The sequence below is a fragment of the Manis pentadactyla genome, chromosome 2 (assembly GCF_030020395.1).
Source record: "Manis pentadactyla isolate mManPen7 chromosome 2, mManPen7.hap1, whole genome shotgun sequence".
NCBI classification, from domain to species: Eukaryota; Metazoa; Chordata; class Mammalia; order Pholidota; family Manidae; genus Manis; species Manis pentadactyla.
In genome coordinates, this window is record NC_080020.1 from 116,758,831 (window position 1) to 116,779,217 (window position 20,387).

The following is a 20,387-nucleotide window of genomic DNA, read 5'->3' on the forward strand; positions in this document are numbered from 1 at the left end:
GAATTCGGTTTGCTAATATTTTATTGAGTATTTTTGCATCTACGTTCATCAGGGATATTGGTCTGTAGTTTTCTTTCTTGGTGGGGTCTTTGCCTGGTTTTGGTATTAGGGTGATGTTAGCTTCATAGAATGAGTTTGGGAGTATCCCCTCCTCCTCTATTTTTTGGAAAACTTTAAGGAGAATGGGTATTATGTCTTCCCTGTATGTCTGATAAAATTCCGAGGTAAATCCATCTGGCCCGGGGGTTTTGTTCTTTGGTAGTTTTTTGATTACCGCTTCAATTTCGTTGCTGGTAATTGGTCTGTTTAGATTTTCTGTTTCTTCCTGGGTCAATCTTGGAAGGTTATATTTTTCTAGGAAGTTGTCCATTTCTCCTAGGTTTCCCAGCTTGTTAGCATATAGGTTTTCATAGTACTCTCTAATAATTCTTTGTATTTCTGTGGGGTCCGTCGTGATTTTTCCTTTCTCGTTTCTGATACTGTTGATTTGTGTTGACTCTCTTTTCCTCTTAATAAGTCTGGCTAGAGGCTTATCTATTTTGTTTATTTTCTCGAAGAACCAGCTCTTGGTTTCATTGATTTTTGCTATTGTTTTATTCTTCTCAATTTTATTTATTTCTTCTCTGATCTTTATTATGTCCCTCCTTCTGCTGACCTTAGGTCTCATCTGTTCTTCTTTTTCCAATTTCGATAATTGTGACATTAGACCATTCATTTGGGATTGCTCTTCCTTTTTTAAATATGCTTGGATTGCTATATACTTTCCTCTTAAGACTGCTTTTGCTGTGTCCCACAGAAGTTGGGGCTTAGTGTTGTTGTTGTCATTTGTTTCCATATATTGCTGGATCTCCATTTTGATTTGGTCATTGATCCATTGATTATTTAGGAGCGTGTTGTTAAGCCTCCATGTGTTTGTGAGCCTCTTTGCTTTCTTTGTACAGTTTATTTCTAGTTTTATGCCTTTGTGGTCTGAAAAGTTGGTTGGTAGGATTTCAATCTTTTCGAATTTTCTGAGGCTCTTTTTGTGGCCTAGTATGTGGTCTATTCTGGAGAATGTTCCATGTGCACTTGAGAAGAATGTATATCCCGCTGCTTTTGGATGTAGAGTTCTATAGATGTCTATTAGGTCCATCTGCTCTACTGTGTTGTTCAGTGCTTCCGTGTCCTTACTTATTTTCTGCCCAGTGGATCTATCCTTTGGGGTGAGTGGTGTGTTGAAGTCTCCTAGGATGAATGCATTGCAGTCTATATCCCCCTTTAGTTCTGTTAGTATTTGTTTCACATATGCTGGTGCTCCTGTGTTGGGTGCATATATATTTAGAATGGTTATATCCTCTTGTTTGACTGAGCCCTTTATCATTATATAGTGTCCTTCTTTATCTCTTGTTACTTTCTTTGTTTTGAAGTCTATTTTGTCTGATATTAGTACTGCAACCCCTGCTTTCTTCTCACTGTTGTTTGCTTGAAATATGTTTTTCCATCCCTTGACTTTTAGTCTGTACATGTCTTTGGGTTTGAGGTGAGTTTCTTGTAAGCAGCATATAGATGGGTCTTGCTTTTTTATCCATTCTGTTACTCTGTGTCTTTTGATTGGTGCATTCAACCCATTAACATTTAGGGTGACTATTGAAAGATATGTACTTATTGCCATTGCAGGCTTTAAATTCGTGGTTACCAAAGGTTCAAGGTTAGCCTCTTTAGTATCTTACTGCCTAACTTAGCTCGCTTATTGAGCTGTTATATACACTATCTGGAGATTCTTTTCTTCTCTCCCTTCTTGTTCCTCCTCCTCGATTCTTCATATGTTGGGTGTTTTGTGCTGTGCTCTTTCTAGGAGTGCTCCCATCTAGAGCAGTCCCTGTAAGATGTTCTGTAGAGGTGGTTTGTGGAAAGCAAATTCCCTCAGCTTTTGTTTGTCTGGGAATTGTTTAATCCCACCGTCATATTTGAATGATAGTCGTGCTGGATACAGTATCCTTGGTTCAAGGCCCTTCTGTTTCATTGTATTAAATATATCATGCCATTCTCTTCTGGCCTGTAGGGTTTCTGTTGAGAAATCTGACGTTAGCCTGATGGGTTTCCCTTTATAGGTGACCTTTTTCTCTCTAGCTGCCTTTAACACTCTTTCCTTGTCCTTGATCTTTGCCATTTTAATTATTATGTGTCTTGGTGTTGCCCTTCTTGGATCCTTTCTGTTGGGGGTTCTGTGTATTTCCGTGGTCTGTTCGATTACTTCCTCCCCCAGTGTGGGGAAGTTTTCAGCAATTATTTCTTCTAAGATACTTTCCATCTCTTTTCCTCTCTCTTCTTCTTCTGGGACCCCTATAATACGGATATTTTTCCTTTTGGATTGGTCACACAGTTCTCTTAATATTGTTTCATTCCTGGAGATCCTTTTGTCTCTCTCTATGTCAGCTTCTATGCGTTCCTGTTCTCTGATTTCAATTCCATCAATGGCCTCTTGCATTCTATCCATTCTGCTTATAAACCCTTCCAGAGTTTGTTTCATTTCTGCGATCTCCTTTCTGGCATCTGTGATCTCCTTCCGGACTTCATCCCATTTCTCTTGCGTATTTCTCTGCATCTCTGTCAGCATGTTTATGATTCTTATTTTGAATTCTTTTTCAGGGAGACTGGTTAGGTCTGTCTCCTTCTCTGGTGTTGTCTCTGTGATCTTTGTCTGCCTGTAGCTTTGCCTTTTCATGGTGATAGGAATAGTCTGCAGAACTGGGACGAGTGACGGCTGGAAGGACTTCCTTTCTTGTTGGTTTGTGGCCCTCCTCTCCTGGGAAAACAGCGACCTCTAGTGGCTTGTGCTGCGCAGCTGCGCGCAGACAGGGCTTCTGCTTCCTGCCCGGCTGCTATGGAGTTAATCTCCGCTGTTGCTGTGGGCGTGGCCTGGCTCGGGCAGCTACTCCAAAATGGTGGAGTCGCGTTGGAGCAGGAGCTGCTGGGAGGCTATTTATCTCCGTAAGGGGCCTCCCTGCTCCCTGCAGCCCAGGGGTTAGGGTGCCCAGAGATCCCAGATTCCGTACCTCTGGATTAAGTGACCCGCCCTGCCCCCTTAAGACTTCCAAAAAGCACCCGCCAGAACAAAACAACGCCCACGAAAAAAAAAAAAAAAAAAAATTTTTTTAATTAAAAAAAAAAAAAGTTTTTAATTAAAAAAAAAAAAAAAAAAAAAGGGTGGTCGTTCGTTTGTCTTTATTCTCCGGTGCCAGCCTCAGGCCTCTGCTCACCGGTCTTTCTGCCCTGTTTCCCTAGTATTGGGGTCCCTATCCCTTTAAGACTTCCAAAAAGCGCTCGCCAAAACAAAACAGCAAAAAAGCAAAAAAAAATTGGTCGCGCGCTTTTCTTATGTCCTCTGTCGCCCAGCCTCCAGTGCCTGCTCACTGTTCTTGCTGCCCTGTTTTCCTAGTATCGAGCGCCCTGCACTCTGGCCCGGATGGCTGGGGCTGGGTGTTCGGCAGTCCTGGGCTCCGTCTCCCTCCCGCTCTGCCTACTCTTCTCCCGCCGGGAGCTGGGGGGAGGGGCGCTCGGCTCCCGTGGGGCCGGGGCTTGTATCTTACCCCCTTTGTGAGGCGCTGGGTTCTCTCAGGTGCGGATGTGGTCTGGATATTGTCCTGTGTCCTCTGGTCTTTATTCTAGGAAGGCTTGTCTTTGTTATATTTTCATAGATATATGTTGTTTTAGGAGGAGATTTCCGCTGCTCTACTCACGCCGCCATCTTCCGCCCCTCAAATGGAAGTGCACATTTTTAAGACTTTTTAATACGAGTTGCAAATTGCCTTCTAGAAGGGATATAAAATTTTTGCATTCTGACTAGGAGTAGGTGAGAGCCCGTTTCTATGTATTGGTTATACTAGTTTAATAAAAAGCTCTGTTGGGAAAAATTATTCCTTTCATTTTGTATATATTTTGGTTTCTAGCAAAAATTGATATTTTAAATGTTTATTGGCTTTTCACAAATTCTTTTGATGATGATCTACTAATACCCTTTGTCTAATTACCTTTTGTGATATTTGTTGTTTTATATTGATCTTCTTATTGACAATGCTTTGTGGTAATTACTACAAATGTTTCCCATTTTTCTTTCTTAAATTTTTAGTTTTAAAATGAGCTTCTAATGTTAATTTTTGAAGTAAAAATATAAAAATTCAGAGCAGAGAATTAAAAAATAACTAGTTTTCTCTTATAAAGAAATATGTATTATGTTAATTTAAATGATTTTTTTTTTCCCTGAAATATTTTGCTGTTTTAGAAAACAGCTATATACTGGTATCTTATCAGGATAAAGTTTTCCAGACATGGAGAATTAAAATACTTCCATGTAAAGAAGCAGAGTAATCCATTTAAACAAAGCTGTTGTTTTAAAGAGGCTGCCAAATTGTGTAATAGCCTTGATTCATAAACATAAAAATAAAAATTCATAAAAGTAAAAACTGGATCAACTTTTAGTAGCGTGACCCAAACATCTGCACAAACAAAATGTTGCTATTTGCACATCAAACATTCCAGCTAATACTGATTATTTTAAATCAAGAAAATGAAAGTATATTAAAAATGTTTACACATAAAATTTGCTTTAAACTAAAAAATTATACTTTTACTGTTAATATTGTAAAGCCACATAAATAATGGTTTAACTTTAAAAGAAACATACAAGTCATAGCACAATGAGAGTATGACTGAACTTAATTTTTCTTTTTTAAATAGTTGTACAAATCTGTGTTTCTTCTGTCAGTTTTACAGCTGGATTAGAGGATGGGTGGGGGTGGGGCTGGTGGGTGACATACCGTTTCATCCTGATGGGTCCCTGTGAGAGTCCCCCTGATCTGCAGTGGTACTTAGGGAGCACTTTCACCCTGGGGCTTCCTTCCATGACATGGCTGAAATCTCCTGAAATCCTAGAATTAGTTGGAGATCTTTTGAACATACAAGAATGCCCTGATTGACCCTACCTGGTATACTTCAGGTAGTAGGGCCCAAGGATCGGTATATTAAAAATAAAATCCTCAGGTGCTTCTGATTGAACCATTGCATGTGTTTTAGCCAGTGGCATAAGACATTTACTCCATTACCATGGTCATGTTCAGTTCATTTGTTGAGGGGACTATTATAAACTAGTGAGCCAGGTGCTGGTGAAGTATATAGATTATATGTGATGTTTGCCCAGGCACAAACTCATGGCATAGCCACATGAAAGGATTCTGTGCTGAATTGTTGAATCAGTGGACCAGTCAGTGAAAAAGCCATTCAGAAAAACCTTTGGTTGTGGTGAGGCCACTGGGCCAGGCTGCCAGGGATGCATCCTAAATACTGCAGTGAATTCTTTATGGCATTACATCACTGGCATGATTAAATGTATGTATTTGGGATGGTATATGGCCAGTTTTGGAGATAATGATACCAGGTTAATCAGAATGAAAGGTTTATGTTGGAAAGTAATTGGAGATCAATTAAGAATTTGGGTGTCAGTCTTAGGAACATGTTGAAATTAATAAAAATATGTTTAAAGGAAGAAATATCCTGAAAATTCAGTGTCACAAAAACAACCTTCATTATATCCTTTGAGAATAGGGCAGAGTAGACATGGCACTACATTTCATCCACTCTAGTACTTGCTTTGAAAGATTGCCCAGTGGTAAGGATATTGGGGAATTCATTAAATTTTCCAGCCATTATGGTCGCATTAAGTGCTTTATTGCTGCAGAGCTTAAAAGAATTAATCTCCCTCCCTAGGCCTTTCCTCTACCAGGGAATACTTTGTTCTTAGTGAAAATGTTTTTTATTCTTCTACAAAGAATCTGGTATGATGGATATTGTAGAGTGTGGTCAAAATTTAGACCATTTTCATCCCTCCCACTATAAATTTAGAGATACTATAGATATTTTAAATCACTGTTTCTTCTGTTGATACCATAACTGGGTTTAAAATCACCAAAACATGAATAATTCATTAGCATTTTTCAGTTGTAGAATTTCTCATTTAAAAATGTCTCTTGCTGCTTTGATGCACAAACTATTGAAAACAATTCTTGGACCTAGATAACATGTTGCTGCTGTTGGATGGGCATTTAAATAATTTCCTATTAGGTAACCTGTGACCAAAATCTTGTCCAGTTAATTTTGAGAGGGGAGGTCAACTTTTCAAGATACTGGAGAAAATTTGATTGCTAAATGACATATAATATTCAAAAACTTAGGTATAAATTGTTTTTAATTAATGTGGATGAATTTACACAAATCTGTTCACTGTCATCTACTTGGATATGTCAGATGGCTGACTGGGGCTACAGCTGTGGATGGGCTAACTAGCTAGTCCTGTTTACCAGGGGCCATTCCAGCATTAGCACTGAAACCCCTCTGTCCTAGACAAAACAAGCCACCAAACCAACTCTAGGAATTGGGCATAGTTGTTGGGCATTGCTATGTGGCAGAATGAAGCTTATTGGCCTCTGTGTGGAGAAGTTCTGTAACCTTTGGCTTCAAAGCAGCTAAGCTAAAGACCCCCATAATCTCCTAGGAAGAATTTATTTCTTATTAAGGACTGCCCTGAGGGTTGAGTATAAGCAAGTAGATTGCTAAAATATACTTTCAGTAATTTCACCATCATTTTACAAATTAAGCTTTCAGGATGAAAGATATTTTACAAATGGTTCCTCATATTTTAGTTAACTTAAGAAGGAACCAGCTGTTCACTTCTTCCTTTATTAGATTGAAAAAAAAACAAAACATGGCAGTTGTCTTTAAAACTCTGACTTACTTCATTTAGCAAAATACCCTTAAGGTCCCTCCAATATCGTTGCAAATGGCAAGATTCCATTCTTGCATTTACTCATATGTGGAATTTTACTTATATGTGGAATCTAAAAAACAAAACAAGATAAAACTCATAGATACTGAGAAAGGATTGGTGATTGCTAAAGGGAAGAGGGTGGGGGAATGAGCAAAATGAGTGAAGGGGGCTCAAGAGGTACAAACCAGTTACAAAACAAATATGTCATGAGGATGTAATACACAGCATGGTGACTACAGTCAGTAATATTGTATTGCGTATTTGAAAGTTGCTAAAAGGTAGATCTTGGAAATTCTCATCGTAAGAAAAAAAGTTTGTTTACCTTTATGGTGACAGACTAGACTTACTGTAATCGCTTCAAAATATATACAGATATCAAATCATGTTGTACACCTGGAACTAATATGTTATGTGTCACTTATACTTAAAAAAAAGGAAAAGTAGGAATACACAAGGTATACAGAGAACTAATGAGAAAAAAACTCTACGGAGACATCTATCTGAGCATCCTGAGAAGTAAGCCATTCATTTGGAATGTGATATTAAAGCAGGATAAGCCAGCACGTCTCTTCCCTGTGATGTGGAATACTTTCTCAGTGTCTTTGTAGAGGTTAAGAAGAAGTTACATGCGACTAGGTGTCCTTTTTAAAAGTTTAATTTTTAAAGGTTTCTATGTGGACTGCAAAAAAGAACAAAATCATTGTTCATTATGCCAAATGGCATAGACTCATTTACAGATATGACATTATAGTTTTTATATAGTGTATAGCTGTTATGATTAAAGGGTTTTAAATGGCATTCTTCCTTTAGGGATGAGGCTTTCCTAGAAAAAAATCCGATTAATTTCTTCCCCATAGTTAAAGTCAATACTTAAAGACTTCTCATGGGAATAAATGACTTTGATTTTTCTCTCTAGAAACCCAGCTCTGTCCGCATCGATCAACTGGATCGTGAACAGTTCAACCCAGATGTGATTACTTTTCCGATTATTGTCCACTTTGGGATACGCCCTGCACAGTTGAGTTATGCAGGAGACCCACAGTAAGATATTTCTCGGTGTTTGTCTTAGCCAATTTCACCTTCTACTAACAGCTGAATTAGCAGAGGAATACCCTTCAGTGGCTATTTCTTTTTTAAAAATTAGGACCTGAAATGAACCATGTTTCCAAATTTAGGTTATCAAATGAAAAAAGTTTTGGTATCCCCTGAAAGATTATTTTTCTACATATTTAACTGCAGGAAATTACTCTTAATAGATTATCCTTGGCAATCTTGGTCAACATGAGTCCTGTATGTTTCTAACCTTTGAGGAGCCATTCCTTTGTCTTTATAATACTTACTATTATTTTTTTATTTTTTCAGTGCCCTGTAGAGGAAAGTAGCTCCATGTTGCTTCCTAGTGCTGCCGAATTCATGCAGAGTTCTATTTTTGGGGTCTTCTTAATACGAGCTCAAGATCCCATGCAGAGGCAAGGGTTGTGTCAGAAGGAGAAGGTGTAACTTCTGACTCTTAGGATTGATGTTACCTTCCACATTTTAGTTTTGCCAACTGGCATGTTAGTGTTTTTCTGGGACAAGATGAGGACGTGTGGGAATGGAAATAGTACCATTATATTCTTCAGGAGTGTTTGGATTTCTTACCTCATTAAACAGTTTCCTGACTTTTTTAAATTTTTTTATTTTGAGGATTTGTAATGGGAGAGAAGGGCATGGGCAGTTTTCAGTTCATAAATACATTTCTGGCTGATATATTAGAAAAGGCTAAAGGGTTTTGTTCTTTTTTTCCCCCCTTTGGATAAAAGTATGAAGCAGTGAACCAGGCACTGTGTAAGTACTTCTTTCTTTCCTCCCTTCTCTAAAAAATTGTGATCCAAAAGGAGTGACCCACCTTAGGCCAAGAAAGGAGCAGTTCCAATATGACAGGAAATCCTTTGAAAGTCCCTTCTTTTCAGAAAAATGTTAGTAGAATGTGATAGGCTCTCGTGGACTCTGAGAAGGCAGGACTGTGAATTGCTAAAGGACTGCATATTGTCTCCATTCCCAGGGTGCTTTTTTGGAACCTTTTAGATTGATGCAGGTTATCATGTATTTGGCTACAACAAATACGCTTATTTTTGTCATGGTGAATACAAGTTGGTGTATACCATTTGTCTTTTTGTCTGTCCAGTGGAAAATGAGTACAGCTACGTAGCTTGGGTCTTGGCACAAACAGGGTTCTCTTTTCTAATCCTCTCCAACTCTTACTTTCATTGTAGGCAGTTCAGAGATCAACAGTGTCCTTATTAAGTAAAGGGTCTTTCAACAGCATCAGAAAGCACGTATTTAAGTAAAATGTGTCATTTTCAAAGAGGTAACAATGAGAAGCAGTACATGTTTCTATTGGTTTTTGTGTGTCTTTAGAAATCTCTCCAGAGAGATTCATCCATATAGTAACACCTCATTTTCAACTTAAATTTACAATTGTGAAGTTAATCATTAGGTTTCAGATGATTCTTGGTCGTCCTGCCCTTCCACCCCCAAATCATATCCTTCCTTAGAATGAAGGTTTGCTGTCATTAAGGATATTCAAAAGAATGCAATTTATGATTGAACAGGCCTATTAAAACAACTGGTTTTATTGCACTTCAGATTCACCTCCTCTTTGTCTAAGATGTTTGTCTGTCATTTTCCTTAGGTACCAGAAACTGTGGAAGAGTTATGTGAAACTTCGCCACCTCCTAGCAAATAGTCCCAAAGTCAAACAAACTGACAAACAGAAGCTGGCCCAGAGAGAGGTTGGTACCTAAGCCTGTTCTGTAATTAACAATGACACTTTTCAAGTTTATGTCAAGATTGTTGCATTACACTATACTGCTAGAGTAAGACAGATAAAATACTTTTTAAAAAATCATTCTTTACTCCTCATATTGGTTCCATGGATTGATTGTTTTTCTCTTCTTTTAGTGTCTTAAGTGATCACTGTTCCCTTTAAAAAGGCCAGTTTCAGAATGGATTGCCACCAGTAGGAATAAATATATCTTTTATAGAAATTTTTAAAAGTTTAAAAACTGGCTAGGTCAGCTTTTTATCTTTAATTAGACTGCACATAATACAACACTGGGCCTTATCAAATTTCTTGGTTTTAAGGTTATATAAAAGATTGTCTTGCTTGTGTCTGTGAGTATAGTTGGGTGAACTTAATTCATCAAGTTTTAATATCCAAATTCCATATTTCTTTACTAATGGGTAGTATTATCCCTGTATTCCACGATCATTTGTATTTTAATCATAATTCTTATTTTTAGGAATCAATGGATTCAGTATCAACATAGATTTTGTCTCAATGAAGTTTTATTCTGCTGCAGTAGTGTAAGAGAGCAAGGCTTTGAAACGGAAAAGTCTTCAAATTCTGGCCGAGTCACTTGCTATGACTTGAGCCAGACAGCTTCATTCTAAAGAAGGGAACCAAGGCCTGGAGTGGCTAACTGAAATGTCCCTCTGTTGGTGTACCAAGGGAAAGGATGGTTGTGAGGACTTCTGAAATACTCCATTTAACTTTCGTCCAGTGGTGTTTGGCCTTAATCAGTGATGGAGGTGGTGTAGTGGTGGTTCCTGTTGTTACTGTGAATTCCTGTGTGACTTTCATTGAATAAGCATACAAATACAAAATTGTTTTTTATAATTAATTATTTGAAGGGCAATAAAAGGGAAGAGTCAGTTCCTAATGTGCCTTGCAGAAGACTTAGATCACTGTCTTTCTTAAATAAGATGTACCCTTGCTCTAAGAGTTTTTGTAAGGGCTTTGCAAATCAGAAGGGATGTTTTAGAATTATATGGTTGCAGGTTAATTTACTGATTGTTTTTCTCAGGCGTAAGTGCTTAACATAAGACTTGTTTTAAATAGAACTTTCAAATGCTGATTTCAAATCCCAAACACCACATTTTATTTATTTATCAGGGAAAGGTCATTTTTTTTTTTTTGTTTGAACTCACCAGAATGGTAGATTTGGTTTAGATTTTTTTTTTTTTTAGTTGCCAGGAAAGGCTGGGTTATACTCAAGCCTTCAAGCATCCTGGACTTCATTTCAAATAAAATATTGTAATTTTGGTATGGAGATGTTTGAGTACCTGAATGTAAGGGTGATACTGAATAAATACAGCTTATTTTCTAATGCTTGGTGTTTGGCTTAATAGTGCTTTACAACTGTCAGGTTACTCATAATAATGAGTTCTTTTCTAGGAAGCGCTCCAAAAAATACGACAGAAGAATACAATGAGGCGAGAAGTAACAGTGGAGCTAAGTAGCCAAGGATTCTGGAAAACTGGCATCCGTTCTGATGTCTGTCAGGTGATGAAGCTTCTGAGAACACCATTATACCCATGTATCTCTTCCTTTAAAAGGCATCTGGCGCTGATGTTTTCCTATTTCTGAGAATTTTCTACAGAACATATTACCTGTAGCTGTGTGGTATACCAGCCATAAACTGTTTTTTATCATTTCGATTTCGTTTTTGTGTCAGTTTTCATGTTGTCTTGTTTGTTTGTTTGTTTGTTTTGTGTGTGTGTCGCACACATGTGTCCACGTGCACAGTTGTGGGGTGGGGAGTGCTGCCTTAGAAATGCTAAATTCTGTGTCTGCATTCTTCAAATGTACCTGCCTGTTTGCAGCACATTGTTCTGCTTGTTAAAAGAGATACTCGAGTAGCTGTATAGGCAGCCTTCTGAAGGGAGTGTGTACAAACTTTCCAGATGGTTGACTCTGACTTATGTTGCAGAAATTGAAGGCATTGATGGGCAGATTCAGTATAAATTACCTATTTGAGCCAAATAATATTTTCTCCTCGGGTGAACTTAACAGAGGAACATTTCAGCTATATATAAATGACCCACTAATGTATTTTTGTTTTCTCTATGGATGGAATTATACCATAGGTTAGAAATCCCCAAAACCCAGCATGTTCTTTGACTCTTCATTTGATTCATTTGTTATGATTGATACTGGTTATGCTCCATGGGAATTACAGTAAAGGAAAATTCAGTACGCAAGCTGGGGTCAGGAAATATAATTTGCTGTGTTCAACCTTTTGGAAGAATACTTAGAGGCTTCTGCTTTACCTATTTTGATGGTTGCATGTATAGCAATAAGTTCAGGCCCTCATAGGTATTCATTTCATCTAATGAAGTTTTTTTTTTAAATCAATGTTGGCATTTAATTATTATATTGAACAGTGGAATTTAATCCTATCATTAAAGGTATTGCTATGTTATCCATTTACCATGTGATATCCAAAGCTAATTATTTTTGTGTTAAGATAAACTGCTGTCGATGCAGTATTGCTAGACAGATTGCGGACTATCATCTACAGCGATGGCAGCTACATCAACCAAGTCCTCAGTTATTTTGTCAACTGACCTTTTTTTTTTTTAACTGTCAGTGCTTTCAGATGTGAATATCTTACTTCCATTGATTCTTTCTTAGGGCCTCTTCAAGTCCTCTCATCCAGTTTTTCTATTTGCTAGTGTTTCTCCAAAACCAACATACTGTCATCCTAAGATAGATTTAATCAGAACAGTGAGCAGAATGTTCAGCAGTCTGCTCCAATGCTGCTGATCTTGGTGATAAGGCAAAGTTGACTGTTTAAGAGATCATAAAATTCAGCAGTGTTAAGAACTGGAAGGGACCTAGAGATCTTCCAGGTCAGCAGTTTTTAAATTTGTGTTTTTGGTTAACTTTGAAGTTTTTTTCTTTTTGTTTTTTTAAACCTAGTGGAACCTTAATTTGTAAAAAGATACAAAATAACTAATGGATTGGTGGGTGGTGGCTGTGGAGGGAGTATCCTGTTAACTTGATTTCTCTCTCACCCCATTTAGCAGCCACTAGGGCAGTTCTGTTCCACTGAACATAACTTTTTTTTTTTTACATTGAGCCCTTTTTTGCCTTTAGGTAAAAAAAAAAAAAAAAGGATGCTAAATGATCTGTTCCATTGCATTTTGTATTCTTCTTCTGTGTAACAAATGTCTCTGGGTCTTGAGCCACATTAGAAGCAGTTTGAGGACTAGGTTATCTTCTCTGTGCTTTACATTTTACATTGTGTTTTGAGGTTGGGGCCCAAAACTTTCAGTTAGTTTCTTTGACTAACTGGCCAGAGAAGATGGATCCTGAGTAAAACTCCCGCCAAGGGGTTGATCTAATGAAAGTCCCTCTCTTTGCAGGACTCCCACTCTTCTGCAGATAGCTGTCATCTTTTTAAAGACCTTGTTCCCCTTCTCCAGTGGTCCTATTTTTTTAACAACTAATTTTGTCTTGTAACTATATTTAATTTCTTATCCTAGAATAAGTGTTTTCTTTTTGTCTGTGTTCCTCAAATAAGATGGCAGGTGGCATGTAATAATGCAGTTTAAGACATTCAAAATAAATATATTTAGAATTTTTTGTGATGAAGAATAAGAATTTGATTGAGAAATAGCAGCTAAATGAGATAATACCCTGAATAATTTGAATAACTGATGCCTGTGGACAGATAGACTCATACTTAGTTTTAAGGGAAAAAAGGCTGAGCACTTCTCTAAATCCTCAGGGAGGGGAGGTTCTCTGTTTTGTAGTTCACTGATGTAGAACCTACTGTTTATTAGTAATAATTGTGGGCAGGTTGTTGGTAAAATCCTTGTGACACTATCTGGCTACAACTGGAGATACAGCTTGCTGTGATGAGACTGAGGTGGGATAACCTCAGCACCAGCATCTCAACTCTAGATGTTTAATTGTCCAACCAGAGAAGTTACCAGGTTGTGAGGAGGTTGGAAGACTACATGATTCCCCAACCAATGTTAGGAGGAATGGAAACCTAGGGGTGGTCCTGTAGCCTACAATAACATGGGAACTAAATGCAGACTTGAAACCATGTTTAGAGAAAAACTCTTGAGAGATTTTTCTCCTTGTTGCTGCTGGTTAAGAGTGGATTCTGGGCAAAATGGAAGAAAATGCAAGAATTAAAACCTGAAACTGAAGTTTAAAAGTTCAGCATCATGACTCAGAAGAAGAGCATCACTATGTTGGTATAGGATCTATACTTTCAGAATGGGGTTCTGCATTTTGAACTGGTATCTTATAGAAGTAGATATTTGTACCCAGTGGTGTACTAGGGATGTGGTCCATGGAACTTAATCAACCAAATCATAAGAATGGAGAATGGATAAATGTGATGCACAGAGATGTCAAAAAAGGAGCAAAGACTCCTCACCATTATGGTCATATAACCAGCAAGGGGCTCATACCAAACTGTGGACACTCCACCTCATTGTGCAAAATATGGAGGCATGGTGCCTGAAGAACTACTGTTGTCTGGAGAAGAAATTTGAGTAGTGCTGGTAGGTATTTGTATTGAGTAGACAGAGAGTTTATTTGGACTAATTAATAGCTGTGCTGTCTTCCTACAGTGACTATCTGGACTAGGGTGGAGGACAGCCATATGTTACCAAATTAACGGATACTCTTGATCAGTGATTTATCAGGGGATGACTGAATAGCGAAAAGAAGAATCTCTAGTGGTTAAGAGGTTTTTGACTCACATTGAAGGAAGTATTTTCTAAGTTAGAACTCGGGAGAGAAAAAGGAACCTCTGAGAAACATATGGCTTCACAGTTATTCTTAACAAATTTTGGGAGCATGTGAGATACTTTTTTTTTTTTCACTGGAGAATATAGTGCTTCTTAGGAAGGAAAGGAAGGAGATTTTGCTTAAAGCTAACTGCCCTGATAGAGAACTTTTAGTATTATATTTTTATTATAAAAATTCCAAATATGTACAAGATTAGAAAGAAAAGTGTGCTGAACTCTCTGTACTCATCGCACAGCTTCAGCAGTTAGCATTTCTGTGATACCAGATACTAGTCCATGTTCCCATTTTCCTGATTGTCTGTTACATATATTTCAGTCTGCTTGAATTGGGGTCCAAGCAAGATCCATACATGGTAATTAGTTGATGTTTTTTAAGTCTCCTTAATCTGTGGGTTCTCATTACATTTCTTCTCTTTGTTTTCCTTGAAAATTTTGAAAGAAACTGGATCATATGTGCTGTAGAGTCCTAAGATCCAGTCAGGATTTTGATGATTACAACCTTATGGTGTCACTTAACACATGCTTCTGTCCCTTGTGTTTCCTATAAATTCGTAGTTAGATCAAAAGTGTACTGTCCAGTATAGTACCTCTGGCCTCAAATTGCTATTTAAATTGAAATTAATTGAAATTAATAAATTGAAAAACTCAGTTCTTACTTGGCCTAAGAACACATTGTAATAGCTCAGACACAGAATATTTCTGTCATCGTAGTTCTATCAGATAGTAGTGATCAGATTTAAGTTCATTTTTTTGGTGCAGCTTTTTCATAGGTAGTGGTGTGGTCTCTCTTTTTGTCTGTGTTGCATTATTAGTCATTGGATCATGATGAAACCCAGGAATTCTGTAAGGACTGCCAAAGTGATATTCTTTCTTTCTTTCTGCATTTATTAGTTAGAATACTTTTAAAAAGAATCTTCCCGTCATCAATTATTTAATTACTTTGAGGTACAGACCCATATAGGAAAAACCAAAAAAAAAGCACCCATTTGATCTATTCCATAATATATAAACAGTAGTCCCAGAATAACAATATTAATGGTACCACAACAGTATGTTTATGGAAAGTAGTTGCTTGTTTGGGGGTATTCCTTTTTGTAATTATCTCAAGGTATAATCCTATCAGGCATATATATTCAGATTGCTGTGTTATAAAATTGCTTGGGCTTATGCCACAGATTGGATACACAGACCCATTGGTTTCATTTGACTTTTGATTTTAAGGGTCCCTTTTAAAAATTAAATATTGTTTCATAATTATGCATGATATTTAACTGTGATTCCAAAATCATATTTGCAAAGACCAGAATGTTTTTAAAAATCTAACTTCTATCTTTGTTCCTTCTACCCTGTCCTTGCCACCTTGTACCTCCAAATGTAACCATCTTTTAGAAATGATTTAATTTTTTCCATTTTAATATAAACAAATGCATACACACACACACAGGTTTATTTGGTCTCCCCTCTGTCAAGCTGTTTTCTGTTAAGTGATCATTATGAGGTTTTGCCTTTTTTTCTTTGCACATCTCTTTTTGTATTTAAGAAGGTTACTGTTTTTCTAATGGTTACCTTTATATGAACACATTTATAGTATAATTAAACTTTTCTCCTCCCCGTTTCTCTTTCTGTGTGTGTGTGTGTCTCCCATTGTTTGTTATTGAAAATAACTACTCTTTACCACTTTGCTCCTCTCTCTCACCGAGCATCTAATTTGAAGTGATAGCCTTTTACTGCAAGTGAATATCTAGGAGGCATGTAGCAAACTTGTCCTGCTTTTTAGGTGCTACTCATTCTCCCCTCATTTTCTGGTGGTTGTACTAATCTGTTGGAGTATTTAGCCATCTTCTATAATGTTGACCCACTTATGATTATCTACAGGTGAAAATAAATTTGAAGGTATTCACTAGGCCCTATGCCAATGACTGTCCTTTTTGTTTGTTTGTTTTTTAGTCATCTAAATTTCACTTAACAGATTCCTCAGGAAGGGCTCAGTGAAGCAGTCAATGATCCTTGAGTTCCTATGTGTTCCTAACAGTTTGTCTTTAAATATACAGGCCACTTAAAATAGATGTAAAGTCTGCAGTTACATTTTCTTTCCTTAATATCTTAAATATGTTCTCATTGTTTTCTGCTATAAAGTATTGAAGTCAAAAGTGTGATAACAATATAAGTTGGTCCTTTTGTCAGTGCCTAAAGGATTTTTTTTTTCTTTAAAAACTAGCAATAGTTTTACTAGAATATATTTCCGCTCTTTTTTGGTTAATTTTTCAGTGCCTTTTCAGTACATACTTCGAAGTTGTCTTTTATCTCAGGTCAGTTTTCTTGAATTGAACATTATATTATTTTGTTCTGTTGTTTTGATTTTCTTCTTTAAGGACTCCTATTATTTACATCTTGTATCTTCTTTGCTTCTGTGGCTATTATTTTCTCTTGAATTTTTGTTTTTTTGATTTTTTGAGTTTTCTGTAAGTTTTTCTCTTTTCCATCTTTGTTTCTCAAAGGTGCTATTCATTGGTTAATATGCTGTTGCATTCTTTCTTTTTAGTCTATATTGAAATGGTTATTTCTTTTTATGTCTTTCCCATTCACTTCTTTAATGTGTCACTTCTTTTCACATCTTCCCTCCAATCATTCATTTCTTGGAGTAATATAATATTTATTTGTAGCTTTCTTTTATCGTTCCTATTGCTGTCTTAATTTTGTTTAGCTTGTTTTGAAATATTAGGTTACAACTTTAATCTGTTTTGTTGGCATGTTTTTCTGGCTTTTCTTTTTTAATTTAATTAGAGGGATCTTATTCTATTCCTTTTCTCTATTTTCTTATAAAGTCCTTTTGTGGGATTTGTCATGATTCTTTTCTGTTGCTCTTTAAGTTAAATAATGTTAAGTAAGTTAAATAAGTGAAAAATTTTCCTGTAATTTTAAGAAGGAACCATAAGCCAGACTAGCTATTCATGGTTCTGGGGCCCTTCCTTCTGTTGTTTTTGCAAAGTGATAAAAATACACGGCCTCATAATTTCTGGGACCTGCCCCATTTGCTTCCCTGCTCTATTTTTATCTAGACTTTCTTCCCTATGCCCTTTATTGTTCTTATCCTGCTTAAATGTGGCTTTTAATACTGCACTTTCTTCACACTGTGGTGCTTTACCCAGGAAGGGAACTTCAGTTTTAACTTTTGAGCACATATAGAGCCCTGCTCCTCTGGCACTGTTAGACTGTCCCCTTGTACTCACTCAGAGCCCTCTCCAGTCTTGGTCACATTTCATTAATTTGGGGGGTCTTTATTCTCAGGGTCATCAGAATCCCTATTGCTTTCTCTGTTTTTTCTCTTTCACAGTTGCTGAGACCACATAGGTCTTGGTCTTCACCCATTCTTACTTAGATGTTCATATGGATACACTGTTGTCTAGATTTTATGTATATATTGTTCACAGGTTTATTTTGCTAATCTAGTTGCTTTGTTTTTAATGGGAGAATTTTAATAGATTTTGAAACTGTACATTACCATTTCCTCTCAATCTTCCAAAGGAGATTTTTTTAAGTAAAAACAGTTGCCAGGCATGAATGAAGGGGGAGAGAGATGCTTAGTGATGTATTTCAACATTTCAAAGATTGACAATTTAAAAAATTGAGTTAAAGATTTAACAGTCTTAAAGATATTGAGACTTTGTTCTCTTGGATATAAGATGGATGTGGGTCATATATACCTTTCCATAGTATTCACAAGAAACAGATTTAATTTGGAAAGAGAAACTGGCTCTCTTTGGAGCAAGTTTAGAAGTGGTGAAGGAACTTAAAGCTGTTTCACAAAAGTAAAGGTTAGAGGAAATAGACTTAAGTTAGCTAAGAGAAGATGTGGGGACTTTACCATTAAAAGTATTTTGTTTGTCTCCAGGGGGTAGAACTCAGTTCAAAAGGGTAAACCTCCAAAGAGACAGATTTGGGCTTAATGTTAATAATAATTTTCTAATAATTAGAGTACTCTAAAGAGGGTGTTATTTTCTTGACAGGTAATGAGTCATCTTACTTTTGAAAGACAGTTGTATTGCATAGTCTTCATGACCCATCCACATTGAGATTTTAGCATCAACTCCCTGAGTGCCCTGAAACTTAAATGGCTGGAGAACTATATTATATTCTGGCTGCATATTTTATTTCCATATTATTGTGTTTTTTAATGCAGCATTTATAGAAACAGAGTGGGCAAAGTGCCATCAATTAATATCGTAATGGCATATCTCTCAGAAGCCCTTGGGGTCAAAAAGAGTGTCTTCATCTTTTTATCTTCCACAACTATTGTAAGCCTTGAGCATACAAGTGCTCAATATTTATTTATTGAATTGAACAGAAAGAAAGACTTTCTGTTGATTAGAGATCCTGTTTGGGAGAACTAATCTTTCATTGTAAGTTAATAATACAGGAAACTGATTTCTATAGTTTTAGGCAAATACATTTTCATGTATTTTTAAACAATGCCAGTTTAAAGTACTTAAAAGACTTAAAATGATGTAAAGCATATGTCAGTTATTTTGTGGGCTGTGCCCATTCTCCAGGTTCTCATTTATTAGAATGATTCCATAATGCTCTTGAGTTCTAGAGAAACATAAAAAAAAAAAAGAAAAAGGTATATATACCTTGCATGAAATTATCTTCCAATAAGGAATCTGTAGTGAAATGAAAATCGATTAGAAACAAAAATGATATTTCTGTATCCTCAGGTAACTTAATATATTGGTAGTTTTATAAAAATTACCCTCAGAATGTTAGATCATTAAGTGTTAACCTAGAATGCCCTTTCAAGGTCACCCAGCTAAGTTCTTACCTGGAGCATAGTGATTGGGCTTTAGGAGTCGGTGAACACATTAAAATTGCATATAATTTTTGCATGTTTGTGCACATAGGCATTTTTCTGGGGAAAAGAGTCATTTTCCTTAGGCTCTTAAAAAAGTCTTTACTCTGACAAAGTTCTGGAATTTGTGAGTCCTAATCCATTCCCTTAGAGTTAAAGATAGACAAGGAGGCACAGAAAGTCTTACGACTTCCTTGAGGTTACTCTGCTGAGTGCTGACAAGCCAGGACTCATTCCTAGTTGAATGAGAACTTACAGGCCTTATTCTAAGCCTTTTTTTGTATTTGCTCTTTTAGTCCTTTTAACTGACCTTGAAAGTAGTTACACTGGTTATCCCCACTTTACAGGTGAGGAAACTGAGACAGAGAGGTTAAATAACTCACCCAATTCCCATGATGAATGAGTGGCAGCAGGATTTGAACCTCTGCATTCTGGTTCCAGAGACTATATCCTTAATAACTATGGTCTTATCTCCCCTCATAGAGGATTTGCCAGGATGCCATATAGCCAGTAAACTGTTCCAAGACTTTGTGAGATGGAATTTGTGATGTGAAATGGTTCTTATTCATTGTAAAATAAATGAAGCGTTTTTATAAGTTTTTATGGAGTTAAACATACTGAAATTTTTTTTTTTCCCTAGCATGCAATGATGCTGCCTGTTTTGACCCATCATATCCGTTACCACCAATGCCTAATGCATCTGGACAAGTTGATAGGATATACTTTCCAAGATCGTTGTCTGTTACAGGTAAGAATTACTCTCCTGTACACTCAGATAATAACAAGAAAGGAGTAATTCATCTTGCAGGTTACAAATGGAGCATTGAGACTCTCTGTTCTGGGAGATGATGAGGCTGTTTAGAAACAGCTCTCTCCATTACTCTACTTTGGGTTGCCACTTTCAAACCCTTTTTCTTACCTTTTTTTAGAGGCTGTTCCTAAAGAAATAGACAAAAGCTAAAATTTGCCTGTTAAACATCAGCCTCTCCTTTCAGCTTTTCTTTCTTTATGACTTTCCAGGTGCTGAGTATTCTAATTCTCTGAAAGACGTAGATTTTTTTAGGTTTGTTGTTTCAGAAGAGGGCTTGAATCAGAGCTGGAAATTTGACATTGAAGGGGATAAAATGGAATGATCAGGGTTTAAAA

General features: G+C 36.8%; 1 protein-coding gene across 4 annotated transcripts in view; it reads left to right on the forward strand.

The window, feature by feature from the left end:
- Positions 1–20,387, forward strand: part of DROSHA (drosha ribonuclease III) — a 117,707-nt gene that overhangs the window by 52,678 nt on the left and 44,642 nt on the right. For 3 of the 4 annotated variants that reach the window (XM_036926608.2, XM_036926609.2, XM_057496107.1), the window contains 4 exons: positions 7,716–7,840; positions 9,474–9,573; positions 11,019–11,126; positions 19,882–19,989. In XM_036926608.2, coding sequence (XP_036782503.2) covers positions 7,716–7,840; positions 9,474–9,573; positions 11,019–11,126; positions 19,882–19,989 — 441 coding nt within the window. The remainder of the gene's footprint in view (positions 1–7,715; positions 7,841–9,473; positions 9,574–11,018; positions 11,127–19,881; positions 19,990–20,387) is intronic. The other variant, XM_057496104.1, reaches the window with a different exon arrangement.